The sequence below is a fragment of the Mus musculus genome, chromosome 19 (assembly GCF_000001635.26).
Source record: "Mus musculus strain C57BL/6J chromosome 19, GRCm38.p6 C57BL/6J".
NCBI lineage: Eukaryota > Metazoa > Chordata > Mammalia > Rodentia > Muridae > Mus > Mus musculus.
Genome location: NC_000085.6, coordinates 17,749,382 through 17,768,112, shown reverse-complemented (window position 1 = coordinate 17,768,112; position 18,731 = coordinate 17,749,382). Strand labels below are relative to the sequence as shown.

At 40.6% G+C, this 18,731-nt stretch overlaps 1 protein-coding gene across 8 annotated transcripts in view; it reads left to right on the top strand.

Annotated features, from left to right (window-relative positions):
- Pcsk5 (proprotein convertase subtilisin/kexin type 5) overlaps positions 1–18,731 on the top strand; it is a 405,399-nt gene that overhangs the window by 69,600 nt on the left and 317,068 nt on the right. For 7 of the 8 annotated variants that reach the window (XR_386446.4, NM_001190483.2, XM_006526759.4 and 4 more), the window contains exon 3: positions 15,937–16,050. Coding sequence is in view for 7 of the 8 variants with exons in the window: in NM_001190483.2 (NP_001177412.1) it covers positions 15,937–16,050 (114 nt within the window). In the remaining variant the exon portion in view is untranslated. Of the gene's footprint in view, positions 1–15,936; positions 16,051–16,131; positions 16,159–18,731 lie in introns of those variants that run through there. The other variant, XM_017318080.1, reaches the window with a different exon arrangement.

The following is an 18,731-nucleotide window of genomic DNA, read 5'->3' as shown; positions in this document are numbered from 1 at the left end:
TATTTATGGCATGCATATGGAATAAATACACAAATGCCAATGAATGACTAACATCAGGAGAATTTCAGCTTGACGAATGCCATTGTTAATGTATGGTTCATTTCAGCTTCACAAACTAATCATGCGTTCACTGTGCATCTGCTGTGTACATGCAGTATATTTCCAAAGGGCCCCATAATAAAATCATTTTAGGAAGACAGGGTTTATTTTTCATATTTTAATTTTTTTCTTGCCTTTACACATAGGATTGTTAATCCCTTTTGGCTAAATCCCAGGCTCAAGTGTTAGACAGAAATGGTAGTAGAATATGGGTCAAAGAGCTATCTTGAAAGGCGTAGGGGTTTTCTATCATGCACGTACAATTGTTCACCTTGATTCAAGTTCTTCACTTGAAGACAAAAGGTGGGCCCTGGAGGATCACTAAGATTCCCACCTAAAAAGCAGAGTCTGCTATAGAAAGCAAAAGGCTACCAGCTGAGGTCCTTCACAGATCATTGTAGAGTGCTGTGTTAGCCAAGGGTCTTCAGAGAAAACAGGTACCTCAAATGTGTTTAAGGAATGAGACTATGGAGGAGAACCTGGCACCTTGATTGTGGAAGCCAAAAAGCCTCATAACCTGCACTTTACTAGGTATAGACTCAGGACAGCTGGTGATTTACTACCACTCCAAATGTCTGAGAAGCCAGGGAGTCACTAGGATAAACCCCTGCCCAAGAGCTGAAAGAAACCTTAGCATCTATGCCCCAGCTCTGAAGACAGAAGGAATGGCCTTTCTTCTCTGATCTTTTGTCTTTTAAGGTCATTGATAGATTAAGTGGTACCCATTCACTCAGGCATGGCCAGGCATTCTTTTGATTGAATCTATAGACTCAAACACTAGTGTGCAGAACTGGTCTCATGGTACAACCAGAGGTAATAATCTAGATAGTCTCAGCTTAGTCAACTTGACATGCAAAATTAGCTGTACATGCTTATGAGTAAACCTTGTAGTAAGGTTGCTAAGGTATATTACAAGACTACGAATATCTCCAAGGCAAAAATCACCATTTTAGTTAAAGGCTAAATAGACAGAGGTACATCTTCTGGACCCATTGTCTGGCCAAATTTTCTTCCTAACTCTAGGAAGCCAGAGGTATTTCAGTACAACACCATTGCCAGAGTAGTGCCTAGCATCAAACAGGACATTTATGAATGGGTGTTGAATTAGGTTGATCTGAAGAATTTGTAAGGAACAACTATATCATAAAAGGTCTGAAAAACAATTGGTCTTAGAGTCTGGACAGCTGATGTAAGGGCTTGAATGTAAGCCTTACTATATTCAATATTCTTCCTGTGTAAACTGGTAAATTGATCAATTCAGCAAATACGGTGTGCCTGTGTTATCATCTAGGTTGTCCATCAAAGGCCAGAGACACAAAAGTAATAACATACTCCCTTTCTTCTTAGGGTGTATGATTCATGAAGAAGCTGGACAGGTAAATGATCAAAGTGCTTTTAGTGATGGCTGCAGTAGAAATAAGCATGGAGTGAACAGAAAGCGCCTCACTGACAGAAAACATGCTAGGATTAGGAACATTAAATAAGGGAGAATCAAGCTATAAGGAAATACAGCTCAGAGCTTCTTAAAGGTGTTAAGAAGCAGGTTATGAACAAATGAATCCAAGTTAAGGTTTTGGCTTTGGAAATGCTGAAAAGGACTCTCATCTGGTTTACCTCCCAGATTTATCAGTTCTCCAAGTAGGTGGTCAGCACCATTAGATAAATGTTGTGGAATAATTATGCAGTGTTATTATTTAATTATTTACATTAGCATAGACATCATAGGTACATGATGTGGCCTTGGTAATCTCCAAGAAGTTTGTGTTCTTCGGATTCTCTCTGCAGACTCCCTGGAAATGTACTCCAGTGGAGTGTCACCATGGCCTTCCCACACCTGAGTTCAAAATTAGCACCAATGCTCATTCTAGGGCAACTGCTGATTCCTCTTCAAAAAGGAGAAAAAGTAGGTGGCTTGTTTTCACAAAACAAATGTGAAAATTAACATGGATATTTTGTCATGTATATACACATAGTATGTATGTATATACGTGTGTAAGTTCAGAAGTGTCATGTTGTGACACTTGTGTGCAAGTTAGAGTCAGTCTTGGGTATAGGCCCTCACTTTCCACCTTGTCTGAGGGAGGGTCTGTGGTTCCCTGCTACATATGCTAGGCTATCTGGCTGGCAAGCTTCTTGCAGTTCTTGTGCCTCTCTCTGCAACCATCTCTTTTTAGAAGCACTGGGATTACACATGTCTGATTTTGTAGCCAACTTCATATCAGTTCTGAGGATCCAAACTCCAGTCTTTATACTTGCTTGGTAACTACTGTATTCATCTCTTCTTTGCTGTTCTCAGTTTTGTTTTTGTTTTTCTTCAAGACAGGGTCACGTTGTGTAGCCACACTGGCCTAGAACTTTCTATGTTCTCCAGGCCGAGAGCTACATGTGTCTTCATCCTGACTGCTTGGATTAAAGGTGTGGGCTGATATCTAGCTACTTCATAATAATAATCTAAATGCCAGTTCTTAGATGGTACTGTATCTTGCCTTAGGAGTAGCCCATGTGGGTCAAAAAGTGTCAAGGATCTAATGGAACCCTTCTAACAGGGCTTTGGGACTGTCTTTGAAGCAGAGCACCTCCTGCAGGAGGTGGCCTCATTTGCAAGTGGAGAGAGATGGTCCAGAGTGATGATTGGCTTTGCTCAAATCTTCTCACTCATCTGGCTCCACCCCCAGCTTAGACCTATGAAGACTGCAATCAGACAGAACGAGGCTGGGTAGACACAGGTCTCTTAATTTCTGACTTTGTCTCTAAGGCCAGCTTCATTGTCATACCCTGGCCAGCTGAGCAGCCAACTCAAGTCTGTGTCTCTTGGCTTAATTAAAGACGTGCACTCCATGGTCAGCATAGCTTGGCACACAGTACCTCACCATGCTTTCCTGGGGCAGATTGCTATGCCAGGAGGTGTCCTCAGGGTTTGCTGGGAATCAACTGGATTTGTCTTCACAGTCAGTTGTCTTGCTCATTTTTTGCACAGAGGTTAAGTGACCTTGATGAGGTCATCCTGCTTTTCAGAGGTTGAACACGATTTCTCAGCCCAGGTACCCTAGAACCTAATTCGTATAATCTGTGTCTGCCCTGTCTATCTGTCTCATCTTGTTGATTCTGCCTAGCTCAGAGCAGCTGGGTAACTAAGGATTCTAGTTCTAAGGGGTTTTGTTTTGTTTTATTTTTAATTTGGAAAATCTTCAGGCCTTGAACTTTATGTGCTCTTAAATTACAAGTTAAAAAATGCCCTTGAGGGAGAATGGATTTCTGTCAGCAATGCCAAGTCTATGCCTAGGAATCTCTTTGCATGTGTCAGATTTTTACTTTCCATTCAACAGGTAACTCTTGTGTCATTTGCACACTAAATAAGTCTCTTAACCCATTTGAAAGTGCTCATAGCTGAGTGACTTAGGACCCCTCAAACTCCTTGCCTGCAATATACAAGCTCAAGTGGATGCCATTCTCTGCTTACTTTTCTTTCCTTTTTTCCTTGTTTATTGCTGCCAAAGCCTCTAGTAGAGTCCTCGACAAAACCAACTAGTCCATCTGTGGCCACTGAAATGTTGGGATGTCTCAAAGAGGAGGAAAGCCATGTATCCCTTATCAGCTGTGGATAGTATTTCTGGGGGAGGGGAGGCACTGCTCTATGGTCAATAATTTGGGCATGGATTTGCTTTATTGGGTTCTACTCCAATGTGTGACCTGTTCAAGCCACTTAACTGCTGTGCCTCAGTCTTTCAACAGAACAGGAAGGTTCTCTTGGGAAGAGTTGGATAATGCTAATAATGTACTGGGTTGAAAGATTTCATTTTGAAAACACACACACACACACACAAATAATCAAATCACTGTATTTGTGAAAAGGTGTATATCTATTGATTTATCATTGGAAGTCAGAATACGTGGAAAAAGTAATAGTGACCACATAGTTATTCAAGCCTTAGCTCTGTGACCAAAATTCATGAACTCAAACATCAATTTTCTTAATGGCATGGGGTTATTTTCCCTGTCTTTTGAGAGTCTGGAAAGTATGTTTTCCCTGGATTGTTCAGGGGCCTGAAAAAGACAGATCTATTGTTTATTGTTTGTTTGTTTGTTTACTGAAAACCAGTGAATAAATCCATATATTCTCTACATCTTTATGGAGTACACACTCTGAGCAAACCACAGAATAGTTTCTGTCTGGGCTGGAGAAACTCAGGGACACTGGCCTTACCTGCTGAATTGCCTGCTTTTAAATAGAGCCTCTACTTCTAGCCAGTAGTGACATTTTCATACTTGACTGTCCCTCAATCCCCTTAAGCTGCTAAGTGTCACACCAGAGTGAAGTCTCTAAGAAGTTCCCCCTGTCAGTGCCAGAATCTTCACAGTCCCTTCTCAAGTCTCCAAACTTAAAGTGCTTCTGGGAACTCTGGGCAAGTTCAGCTCTCACCCCAGTGTCAAGCGAGGCTCTGAGTATGCCAGGTAGAGTTCTTTGGAGGGATAGAGGGGTGAGGATGGAAAGAACTGGAGACAGCCCTCAATATCTCTCCCCCAGCTTTGAGCCCCCAGGTGAAGTATCCATCATAGTAATGTAACTGACTTCAGGGTCAGGCATTTATAGCACATGGCATGAAAGAAGGAAGCTTCATGGTGGAAATGTGCCGCTTGTCTGTCTTCTACTGACAAATATCCAGTTGGATGACAGGGGTGAAAACGTTTCCCTTCTCCTGCCCCAGCTCCATCATTCCTGTAATTGCTCGCGCTCTGGCCATGAGTTCAAGGAAAAGAAACCCCAGTGAAATAACTTGGCACTTCCTTGCAACCCACAGGGTATGCCAGGGAGCTAAGAACCCAGGTTCAGCCTGTTTTCCCTTCCCCTAGTTTGAATTCCAGCCTGCACTGTCATTGATCAGAACCTTTGTCCAGGGCTTTCTGTGCCCTGACCTGCAAGTCATGTCAGGTACCACTTTCCTGGAAGCCCTGACTTGGTCTCTGATGTGAAGGAATCTTACACAGATTGAGAAAACATTTGGTTTGCCTCCAGCAACTGGATTTAGAGGAGACAATGCCAGTTCCTTTCCTGTTTGCCCACAGATTTTGAAATGCTTTTCCTGGAGTGTGAAAGGCATGTTTCACTGTGACCTTAACCAAAGTTAACTGTCTGCTGACTACTTCAGAGGGTGGTGCTGATGTTCAAGGCTATTGTAGTCCCAGGATTTTTAGTTGCAAAATACCCCAGCTCTTCTGCCAAGTACAATGCTAGAATCCAGAAACACACAGAGGGGAAGAGAGAAGGAGAGGAAGGAGGGACAGAGGGAGAGAGAGGGGGGGGGGGAGATGGGGAAAGAGATGGATACCCTCATTTACCAACCCTCATGTCTCTCATCTCTCTGCTGATGGGGGTGCCATGTATAAAGCTTTGTTCAATATGTCTAACTCCAGTGATGTCACAAACTTACTTACTTATTAACTTTGAACTCTTTGGCCTCCAGGGAACATGGTACACATTCTACCTAAAAGTTGTGTGTTTAACATTTTACCAGAACAAGAAAAAAATGGCATGGTTTTGTTCCCAACGGGATTTCATTTATAGGACAGGTTATTGTCAGCAGGGCAATGGTTAGTTTTTAATTTTGGAGATTTCCAATCCTGATGAAGATTAAGCAAAGAAAGCCACCAGCTTAGCAGCAGTGCCTCATTTTTAAAAAGAGCAGGACAGATACAAGTAAAACTTCAGCTCCCAAATTCTGAACTTAAACTATTTCTCCTCACTTATCCTTCCACCATGAGCAAAATCACAGCAGTAGGGTCCATGGGAGTCAGAAACAAGAGCCGATGTCATTCATATACAAATAACCAGGAGACCCAGATGGCATATGCACCAGGGGTGGTTTATTCACAAGGGAAGAGTGTCTCTTTCTGTCTTAACAGAACTTTCCTCACCATTGTCTGTGTGGGTTAAATGGTATGTTACATGGAGAAGAGAAATGCTGACAGAATTTCCCACATTTGTCCGCTCACCCCATGCTCTTTGGTTTGAGAAATCAGGAGAATAACCGCCCGTTCCTTTGCCAACATTTGCCTCTTTTTTTATTAATCTCAGTTGAGTTGAACAATTTCTCCTCTCTGTGTAACATAAGGCTCTTCTTTGTATTCATCTGGTTGGCATTGAGCTTGAGGGCGTCCAGTTTTTCAAATACACATCTGAGACTATCTGGAATGATTTATGCACAAGGCTGTGGTGCAGGCCAAAAGGAACCAAAGTCCATTGAGCTAAATTAAAGCTTTGTTTGGAGGAAAAAAAATGTCATTCTTGCGGCTATCTAAAAGTTACATCACAGTAAAGACAGAATGAGATATCCTATACTTGCTTTAGGTTTTGACTGGACTGTATTATCTGCATTGCCTTGCTCTTCAAATTGCTTAAAGGATGGTTAGTCAAAGACAAACACCCGTAGAATGAAGTCTGGCCACTGTATGTATGTATGTATTTATTTATTTATTTTTTAATGTGTGGTAATCTTGATCCTAGAGCAAAGATGGAGGGAAGCCTGTGGTACTCTAATTCAGTTCCCCTATTAAGGGATTTTCCTGAATCAAAAGTGAATTTAACCCTAGGTGGCATTTCAGATAGTAAAACTGGTTTTAGGCTCTTTGGAATCCCATTTCCTTTTAATACTTGAGCAGTCAAAATTGTGTTCAAATTTCTTCTTATTTTTTAATTTAATTCTATAGCTTAAAATAGAATGCTATAAAAATACAATTTAAACAAGGCTCTTCAGATCTAGTGTTCCTATTCAACAAGTATTTAATGAGTTCACATAACGTTCTTCTCCTCTTTTTTTTGGATATTCCATTGTGATCTTAGAATGTGAGGCCTAAAGTGTGCATGTGTGTGCGCGCACACACACACACACACACACACACACACACGGAAGGGAAAGAGTAGGGGTGGGGGAGTCAAGGCACACTTTAATTTTTCTTTTTCTTTTCTTTTTTTTTTTCCTTTTTCTTTTTGTTCACTAGAAAACTTGGCATGACTAGGGATAAGGCAGTATGATGGTTAGTTTTGGTTGTTACCTCGACTTATCTGGGAAATAGGAACCTCGGTGGAGGAATCACTTTCATCAGATTGGCTCATGAGCTTGTCTGTGGGACATTTTCTTGACAGTTGGTTGATGGTTGGAGGGCTTAGTTCACTGTGGGTGATGCCTTCCTTGACCAGAGGGTACTGAGCTGCAAGAGCCTTGAGCCTATATGCAAGCCAGTAGGCAGTGTTCTCCTGTGCTCTCTGCCTCAGTTTCTGCCTCTAGGGTCCTGGCTTGAGCTCCTGCAGTAAACACTTTCCCCCTTGTTTTTGGTCCTGGTGTTTATCACAGCAACAGAAACTAGTGAATGTAGCAATGTTTTCTACAAGTCAATGAAACTGTACCAAAGAAAGTATATACTTGAGGCAAAAAATAATTTGTTTGGTTTTCAATGAATTCTTCAGGAAGCTTAAAGAATGTTAACCTCAAAGAGAAAGTTAATCTTAAATCTTTTGAGGTGATTGTTCCCAGGAAGTTGATGTCAAGCAAACTTAGTGAATACAAATGTATACAAAAGTGAATATATATGTATATATACATACATATGTGTGTGTATATATATATATATACATATATGTGTGTATATATATCATAAGTATATATATGTATATACATACATATATATAATAAGATCATAAGAATGATCTTCCCTGCAAATAAAAAAATTTATGACTTACCAGTATTATTGCTAGTGGCCAGCATAGGCCATCTTCATTTAGGTACTTGAAATTTAATATTTTATTAAATTTTTATAGTTGTGATATTAGTATTTAATTAAATATAAGTATATTTAATTAAACATGAATATTTGATGTTAGAATATTAAATTTTCAGTGTTTAAAGTATTCAGTGTTTAGGTGCTAAAGAAATATGCAGTAATTTTCCCCATCAGTTTAATGCCTCTTCCTATTTGATTTTAACAGTAGGATTCTGATCATTTTTTTGCTCATTATTTCCTTTCATTTTTTTTTTCAAATGTGCATTCTATTTGCTGTGAGCTTTGGCTGTGGGCTCATCAATGAACAATAATATGCTGGCAATATGTTTTATTAGTCTGTGAGACTAGCAAGTTATCAGATTCACTGTCTCTGTTCAGGCTTTGTTCAGGGTCTATTCTGAAGTGACTGCTTGTGTCTGTGGTCATATACCAGTTCTCCATTTCTGAATATTCTTTGGTTTTCTCCATTTATCTGTATTTGTGGTCTTTTATGGCCTTTGAAATACACACTTATGAGGTGAAGGAAGTGGCTCCATTGCATATGGAAAAAAAACCCATAGAGGAGTTGATTTTAACAAATGAGGGGCCGGTAATAGAATGTATCCCTAATATTTTTGCATGCTGTTCATTGTAATCCATGTGCTACTATCTCATTTGAATACAAAATAATCCATTGCTATGTAGTAGGATTAAGCCTAGACTTCTGGCTTGCTTTTTGCATCCTTTCTGTTATAACTTTACTACTGTTTTGTTTTTACTAACTAGAAAAAGTTTAGACATATGTACCAAGAAAATGGGATAATCCATTGTAAAAACATCTGTCAGTGCAAATCTGTATTTGAGAACCTGTTACCAACCATTCCCTTTGGCACTATGGATACTAACATACAGTTTCCTTTCTCTAAAAGCAGCAAAGAAATCATGCAATTAAAATGCAAACTAGTAAATACTATAGGAACCTCGAGTTTGGGTAGCACTTTGGTGTTCACCCTCTTGACAATAATACCAATTTGAAAAATGCAAGGATAAATTACAAGAATGTGTGTGTATGTGTTTGTGTGTGTTTGTGTTTCTCTCCCAAAGTATCCAAACTGGTGGTTATGGCACCCTACCAAGCACTAGGATAGTGTCCCCCACATCCCCTCTAATTTTGTTTCTTCATTGCCCATGTCTGCCATAGATTAGTTCAGTTCCTCACCACTGATTGCAGAGGGTATCATGTTGCTGGGCTCATGTAAAGAATACATACTACACACAATGAAGAGGCAGATTCTCTGAGGATGTCATTTTCCCTCCTCGTGGATTTGTAGAGGTGGTAATTCTGTCTTCTCATTTCTAGTACAATGTCCATATCGGCTGTGCTGCATTGCATCTTTGCCTCATGGCAGAGTGTTTCCTACCCATGCCCTTCTTGTCCTAGGCGTTATCTCATAGCTGCTATACTGGTCAAATGGCATGGAACCTGTGATTTGCACTGCAAGCTTGAAAGTATGAGAAATGGCATCAAAACTTCTTTCCTTACGAGCACCCCTAGATATGTAAGATGATTCCTTAGCCTCAACCACAGAGAGGTCCTTGCTTAATTCCTGTTGTGACTATTTGTCCCTATTATACAAGAAACTGCCATTCTGGGGATGCGCTTACTGTGAACTTGCATTTCCTTTCAAGACATTTTCCAGTTTGGAGTTTTACACTGGCCAATGAGCTGTATCGAAATGCACTTCTATGATGTTCGTGTTGCCTTCTCCTTTGTTGTTTATTGGCAAATGGTCAAATACAGAATGAGTATGTCTTGTGGAGGTTGGGCAGAATTATGCAGGCATCTATATTGTATGGATGAGTTAAAGAAGAAAATACACAAATGGACATCATTCTGCTATTTTTGCGTTACTTAGTCACATAGCCTATTAACTTTTCCTGGAGTTCTTTATGCAGTCAGTTTCTTATTATTTAATATTCTATTGAACTATCTGGTCTCCCTGCCTGCCTTCCTAAGATAGTCCTCTGCCATAAACACTCCTTCTCACAGTATTTCCTTTTGCACCATACAGCAGTATAAAATCGATGCTATAATCTATTTATTTAACCACACTGTCTCATCTCCACTAAAACGAAAACTGCCGAAGGGCAAGAAGTTTTTGTTTGTTTGTTTGTTTGTTTGTTTACTGATGTCATGTCCCATCTAACACATTGCCTACCACACAGTAGGTGCAGAAGCAGCTACTTCCAAGGGAGAAGGACAGTGGACAAAGGAAAGGCTTTGAAAATGGGGAGGGCGTTCTCCTGCTTCCATCTGATGTAACCAGTAGTTTTTCCTCTTTCCTACCTAAACCAAAGAGAGGAAGGGGAAAATAAATTAGATGTGGAGAGGATTGTAAGCAATAGTGGAGTGGACTAAGGTGCAGAAGGGTGACCTGAATTCCTAACAGTAATGCTATGGATTTTTCCATTAAACCCAATGGTGCAAAACTGACTTGAATCACACAATTCTAAAATGTTGGCTCTCAGAATAGGCCAATTAAATATACAGTTTTTATGGTAAAGTCAACTTTTTAAGCGTGGTCTATATTATCTCTATTGCACTAGTTCATGCATACATTCAATATTTACTTATTATTTTTATTTGTGTATATGCATGTTTTGATTGTATGCATATCTGAGTACCATGTGAGTGCCAGGAACCCACAGAGGCCAAAAAGGGCCTCAGATCCCCTGTGGACAGATGGGTATGAGCCACCCTGTGGGTATTGGAAATTGAACCTGATCCTCTAAAAGAGCAGGCAGTATTCTTAACCCTTAGGCCATCTCTCCAGTCATATACACAAGCAATATTTATTTCACAACTTCCTTCTAAATGATCTTTAAAATATCCCATGTATTCTTGACCAGATGTATTTTTTATATAAGCCTTCAGTATTTGCAGTTATTGAATAAATTTAAAATACCTGTTCTGAGCAGATTAAGTAAAAATTCTCCATTAAATAAGCCATAACACTTTATTTGCCTACAAGTTGCTCGCTGAAACACAGGAACTACAAACCATTTGCTATTTTCCTTAAAAAGAATGACAACATTATTTTTGTATTTAATAACTCACTTATAATTTACTCAAAGGGAAAAATATTGAAGAATGAAATACCCTTTTTCTGAGTACATTACAGAATTTCTTTATTCATTTTCACTTGGTAATTCTGATTTCTTTCTTTTGCTTTCTTTTCTTTTCTTTCCCTTCCTTCCTTCCTTTTCTTTTTCTTTTTCTTTTTCTTTTTCTTTTTCTTTTTCTCTTTCCCTTTCTCTTTCTCTTTCTCTTTCTCTTTCTTTTTCTTTTTCTCTTTCTTTTTCTTTTTCTTTCAGACAGGGCCTCATTCTGTACTCCTGATTGGCCTGGAACTCTCTTTGTAGACCAGACAGACCTCAAACTCACAGAGATCCACCTGGTTCTATATCTTGAGTGCTGGGATTAAAAGTATATATCATTATATCAGTGTAATTACCATTTGTGACCAGAGTTTCAGAATATTATTGAGATATTTGGGCCTGGGAACTGTGTTGGTACTGAGGTATCTTCCTCAAGCATTCTTTGTCATAGGAAACACACACAGGCACACACACACACACATACTTTTTTTCTTCAAATCAAGCTAGCTCTATGCATTTTGTTTTCAAAGTCAGAGAGGGGAAAACAGAGGCCAGAGGACAAACACCTTTATGCTGTCTTCCCTAATTTCACTAGTGTGAACCAAAAAGGTGCAAAGCATGGACTCCCACTAATTCACTGGAAACTGCTCCAGTCAGGGAAATCACGAGAGGTGTGGGTCTGCTTACCGGCCATCTTGGAATGACTAGAAAATCACTTCCAGTTGGGACATCAGCCTCCATTTTCTGTTGCTTTAAACAAAAATGTTGTTCCTTGTAAAATAAAGACTAGGGGTATGTGGCTAGTGTCCACAACTAAGAAGAATTGGACCAGGAGGCATGTCCCTCTCTCTCTCTGGACATTGTACCCAGAGATCTTACCAGGTGTCTGATGGCAAATGTAACAGATTACTCACAACCTCCATTATATGTGTTACTGTATGCATAGATTTTTACTGTGTCTTCACTTGTATGTACAGTTTTCATTTGTTATTTCAGTATGTAACTTTGCATATTTATGTGTATAAATACACAGTAAAATTTCTCATTGCCATTCCTGTAGATATTGCAGTTAGCCATTCATAGAACCATATAACGTTGCACCCACCCATGCGTTCTATGACCACCACTCTAAGCTGTACTTACAGTACTAGCAGTATCTTATCAGTCTTTACATTGTATTTGGAAGGGTGACTTCACAGTTCAGTCTTAGGTGGCTTTTGTTGTCATATGTCACTGTGTCATTACAATGAATTACTTGACATAGGCAAAGCTGACCAATCTAGAAATAATTAGTTACTGTGCTTAAATTTTTTTATTAGATATTTTCTTCATTTACATTTCCAGTGCTATCCCAAAAGTCCCCCATACCCTCCCCCACCCACTCCCCTACCCACCCACTCCCCCTTTTTGGCCCTGGCGTTCCCCTGTACTGAGGCATATAAAGTTTGCACAGCCAATGGGCCTCTCTTTCCACTGATGGCCAACTAGGCCATCTTCTGATACATATGCAGCTAGAGACACGAGCTCCAGGGGGTACTGGTTAGTTCATATTGTTGTTCCACCTATAGGGTTGTAGACCCCTTTAGCTCCTTGGGTAATTTCTCTAGCTCCTCCATTGGGAGCCCTGTGACCCATCCAATAGCTGACTGTGAGCATCCACTTCTGTGTTTGCTAGGCCCCAGCATAGTCTCACAAGGGCAGCTATATCAGGGTCCTTTCAGCAAAATCTTGCTAGTGTATGCAATGGTGTCAGCGTTTGGAGGCTGATTATGGGATGGATCCCCAGATATGGCAGTCTCTAGATGGTTATATCTTACATTTAAACAGCTAATTCATTTACAGTCAATTCTGATATTAGATGAACCATCAACATTATATGTTCATTGTTGTTCAAACACACTCATTTGCTGAGTGCTCTGCTTTTCCCCTATGATTTGGCATAGCACCTTTAGTTTGTGCTGTCTTATTATGGTTGGAGGTCAGTTTCTTTCCTTCCTGTTTTAATCAGTCATTAGCTCCACTATATTTTATTACCTAAAGAATTTGTATCCTCCTTACGGTTGGGATACATTTTAAAACTGATACTATCATTTGTTTCCCATTCGCATTTAAGCAATGGTTTATAATGTTTTCCCTTTATAAAACTTTTGACTTCTGTCGGTGATAAACTACCCCATGAATAGGAGCAATAAGTTGGCATATTTTGAAATTAAGATACAACTTTAGCTGTGCTTATGGGGTAGGGTAGACGTCTCATAGTCATCAGTTAATGTGTACTTGCTTGTCAAGTAGGAGCAGAAGATGGAGATGTTAGGCAGTGAAAGTTCAGTGTCCACTCAGCCTGCAGAGGGAGAGGTGGTCTGAGTGAGGGTGGAGGTGTCCTGAATCCCCTGCACTTTGTAATGGGACTGAAGTGAAGTGTGTGGAGAGAAAGGATGTTATTTTCTTCTGGGCTGTGTAGAGTTGGATGAAAATAAGTGTTTTCTGTTTGCAGTAAGCTTCATGGCAAGAGATAAAATTGTATATAATATAATGCCCCTGAGTTCTCCTTAGAGAACTTAAGGACAGCTGTAGAGGGATGGATGGACAGATGGATGGATGGGTGGATGGATGGATGGATGGGTGGGTGGGTAGAAAATAGTTAAGTATGGACATTTCAGTCATAGAGAATTTGGGATCTAAGAGGTGCTTTTCTTGTTCTCTAGCCAAAGGCTCGTGCCCATAAAGCAGCAAGGCAAATTACATGGAATCTGATGCTACACGCACACAATACCCCACAGGGCCTCTTTTTGCATATAGCAGCCCTGTGGTCAGGTAGACTGACTTAGAGTCAAACACAGATGCTGGGCTGCTGTGTCACTGTCTAAGCTAGTCCGCCATGTAACTAACATTTTTGTTTCGTAAATTTCCAGAAGGGATGCTGTTTTTAAGGTATTTTGTTCTATTTTAGTACCTCAGTTCATCTAGGAAAATGACTACCATTTAGTTTTCTCTCTCCTACAAACCCATCTGTCTTACTTGGGTTCACATACCAGGAAACAAGCATGCATTTACAAGGGGCAACACTATCTGCTTCACCCCAGTAAATTCTCCTAATTTCTAGTGACTAATATCTTAGTCACTAATATCTTAGTGACTAGCAGGTATATGACATTCTGTGATATTCGCACATACACCTTGGCCCTTTGGAATCGATAAAGGTTCTACTTTTGAAAAGTTTTACTTAAACGGATCTGAAGCCTTCTTTGGACTAGCATTTAGATATGAGCCTGCTTAACCTTGTTCAAATGGGATACATAAATAGTAAGTTTAGATTTAGTTTGCAAATATAAGTCGCACAGTCAAACTTGTCATAAATGTGCCTGTGTTGAGAATCTTGTGTAGAGATAATTATATTTTTATGCATCTAAGAATAATAAAATACTTGGTAAATTTCTCTGACAAAAACATCTTTCAAAACTTCACATCCGTCTCACTCCTCTTCATATTCCCAGAATAGCAACTGCCACTTAATATTTATTGAATGAATAACATAGAGGACTTCATTCCTTAGAAAGATGGTTTAGAACCAAGAAGTGAAATAGTTCATGTAAATAGGTGATGTATACACATGTCCATTCTGGCTTCTCCGTTTAGATTGAGAAAGGCACTTTTGTGTCCTTTCTCAATTCTTTAGTCAAGTAGGAGAGAGAGATGTTGAATCTTTGTGTGGGCAGATAAGGGATTATAGCCCTGAGCTATATGATGTCCCTACTCCAATTTTGACTTTGTAAAAACAAAGATAAATGGCTAGATAGGAAATTTCAAAATATTGTGACAAAGTTAGCTGTCAAAGGAGCATTCCTCTTCAAGTTGAAGAATGACATCAGTGCTAATCCTGCATTTGAGATGCCCCCTCCTTTTTTCTTTTTTTGCCATAATAGTCTGTTTTTTAAAAATATCCTTATATAATAGCTCTGCCACGAGATTACAAATGCTGTGTTAAACTCATGGTTGAAGCAAAGGTCATGGTTAAATGTTAGGGCTTTTCTGGAATGTTGTGGTTTTGAAGTCTAGAGCTGGCAGGGTGCCCAAAGCTCAAGAAACCGATTCTGTAGTCTGTGCCAGGGATAAGAGTCGGGCATGCTTTTTGTTGTTGTTGTTGTTGTTGTTCACTTAGTAGTGTTCCTCCACCATCCTGTGTTTTTAAAAATCCATGTAGGTCTAGTCAGCTGCAGTGGTGTATACCTGTGGTCACAGCATTTAGGTAGCAGAGGCAAGACTGCTCCAAGTTCTAGGCCGGCCCTGGCAAGTTTAAGGCCAGCCAGAGCTACACAGTGAGATGCTGTCTCAAAAAGACAAAGGAATGAACAAACAACACGCCCCCCCCCAAAAAAAAGCTGATGCCAAAATACTTAAGAATATGTTCATAGTAAAGGGAAGAGGCACATGGGTCAGATCCAGTCTGTTTTCTTTATGACAATTTACTTCAACACCACTGTATCATTCCAGTATACTACTACAAGAGCGGAATGAACAGCTATAGTGGGTATGCACTCGCAAAGCCTGAAATATTTAGTATTGAACCTCTATAGAAAAAGCTTGCCAACTTTTACAATGAATGGAAATACACCCTAAAAATTATCCCTGTCACTTTAGAAGAAAATATGAGTGACACGTTTTCGGGAAAAAAAAAAAGGCTTAAAAATGGGCTTGGTGTTGAGATAAATTATTGGTCTATAAAAGACTAAAATGTCTGCTTGTATTGAAATAAAAGAGAACTGGCTTTCCAGAGAGTCACATCGACTTGGAGATTTTAATTGTCACGATAAAGTTTGACTTACATAGCATTGACAGAAAACGGGAAATGCTTTGGCCTGCCATTTCTGTTATGTGAACTGTGACGGAGGCTTAGCACTCACCAGATGTCTCTCTTCTCGGAAGGTGGAGTGGATCCAACAGCAAGTGGTGAAAAAAAGAACCAAGAGGGATTATGACCTCAGCCATGCCCAGTCAACCTACTTCAATGATCCCAAGTGGCCAAGTATGTGGTACATGGTAAGTGCTGAGGAAGGCTGGCTATAGCCATGGTGTCCAAGTATGTGGTACATGGTAAGTGCTGAGGAAGGCTGGCTATAGCCATGGTGTCCAAGTATGTGGTACATGGTAAGTGCTGAGGAAGGCTGGCTATAGCCATGGTGGCCAGTTCTGTGGTGTGTGAAGACCTTTTTGCAATTGTGTTCACCTCTGCTAAACTCTGTGCCCTGAGTTCATGATGACACTAGGACTTGCACATCATTGAAATTACTCTGCCAGCAAGTGTCATCTGACTTGTCACCTAATGTGTCTTGGGAAATGTTTGACCCATTCAAGGAAGCCAGTTTAGGTGCAAGCATGTCAGTATGGGCAACTTGCTGAACTCGCTGGGATGAGCAAGGCGCTAGTGCACTTGACCTTGCCTCCTTGGGACATGCACCTCTTTAGTCTTAGAGTTCCTGCTTCATGATTAGTGAAACATGGCTTGCAACACATTGCTCATTCTCCATCATGAATCCATATGTCACCACTTTGCTCTATAAGCTGTAAAAAGCCCTTTTTTCTCTTGTCACTGTTTCTCTTTCTTGAACATTTTTATTGCTAAGTGTTGCCAGGGTGTTTTCCACTGCACTACGTTTTATAATCCCTGTCTCGTCTCCACACGTCTCCAACTGATGAAAAGACACACAGCCACAGGATTTCACATGCTTTTCACATGTTTTCCTGGATCCTGGCCTTTCATTCCTACTGGCTGCTGAGCACCTTCCTCTTCTGCCCTCTGGGTCAGTACTCTGTACCACAGATGTTACACCCAGGACAGGACTGCCTCCTCTAGATGCTTGCCCCATTTTCTCTTCTGGCATCAAGATTTTGGCTTCCTGTGTTTTGGGCCCTTCACCCCTGTTGCTCATATCAGTTACTCCTCTGTTGTTGTCATAAAACACCATGATGAAAAGTGTCTTATGGAAGAAAGTTGATTTCAGGTTACAGTTCCAGGGGGAAAGCCCAAAATGGCAGACAGGCTTGGCAACAAACATTGCGGCAGGTGCAGGAATCACAGAGATCATGTATCAGTCTGAAATGGCAAGCAGAGGGTGAATGAAACTAAGCTTTCAAAAGTCTCCCAGTGGCACCCTCCCTTTAGCCAGGCTGTACCTCCTAAAGGACCCATAACATACCCCAAACAGCGCCACCAACTGGAACCTTGTGTTCAAATACACAAACCTAAGGGGATTATCTATCATTCAAACCACCACAATTGTGGGACGCTTCACCAGCCATTTTGCACTCTGGCCTTTAATGTTGATGATAAGATTGTTCTGTTGTACTGAGGGTTAGCTAAGTGCAGGCACTACACTTGGATCTTGATTTGTATCCTTTTAAGAACTCGGGCTGTTGCAGTGCTGGAGATTCATGCTTGTTTGGAGGTGGAGAAATGTGACTGGTATGGCTCCCGACACTCATTTTCTTGGACTTATCTAGAGACAGAAGGTTGTAGAAATATTTAGAATCCCAGCAGAATCTTACATTAGAGCTCTGTTATGCTTAAAGAGAAAAGAAAGGATCCCCCCCCCCCATGTGAACGTCAAAGGGACCAGGAATCAAGTAGTGATTTTACAAGGGTCATCTGAGGGGACAGAGACACATGGCAGCTTGCTAGATCTGAGAGAGAAGGGATGAACCACAGAGGAGGGATGTCAGAATGAGTGTTCGCAGGAGCTATGGGGCTTTGTCTGTTCTGATAACACTGGAGTGTATTTAAGAACTTTAGAAACGAGGTGGAAAGGGAAAAGTGCCTCCATATGACTGAGTGTTTATAAAGCCAGGTGAGGGGATTGTCTCTGCCTTGTCACACTTCCTCTCCCAGGAAAGACACACTGCTACCTTTGCTTGCCTCCCTGGATAAGAGTAGGACACCACACTCCCTCTTCTTCTCACTGTTCTAGTGAGAGAGAATGAGCACTGGGGAAGATGAGAGCTACCACTTCAGCGTCATGGAATTCCTGCCTTTGTGTTACTGATACTTTTGGTTTTATTTTACATTTATTAATTCTGTCTCTCTGCCTCCATCTGCCCTCTCTCTCTCTCTCTCTCTCTCCCTCTCTCTCTCTCTCTCTGTGTGTGTGTGTGTGTGTGTGTGTGTGTGTGTGTGTGTGTGTGTATGTGTGTGTTTACACTTAACAACGAGGAAATCAAAGGCAACTCATAGAAGTCAGGTTGTTTTCTTCTGTCATGTGGGTTTGGCGGTTGTGACTTGGGCTGGGCTGTCAGGTTTGGTAACAAGTACCTTTACATTATAAGACATCTCACTGGCAAATTGCCTCTTTTTTTTACCAAGGCTTACTTGCTGACTGAAGGCTGCCAGTCCTTTTTCGAGAAGAGCTCCTTGTTTTCCACTGGGTTTTCTCAGCCTCTCATGAGAAAGGTTGAGAGAAGAGGTTTGCTGGGGTCCTTTAAAATGCATATACTTGGCAATGATTCTGCTCGGTCACACTTGCTGAATGCTACTGTGTTCTAAGCAGTGGACTAAGCACCCTGTGAGCATTTTTCTGTTTTTGTACATACATCTGTATTAACACGAGCTATGCTATATAAGAATGAAGAATCTGAGGCTCAGGTTCAAGCTCACTCAGCCTGGTAGAATTGAGATGCCACGCTGGTAGGCTGATGCATAGCCTACCAATGAGCAGAGAATCCTTCCC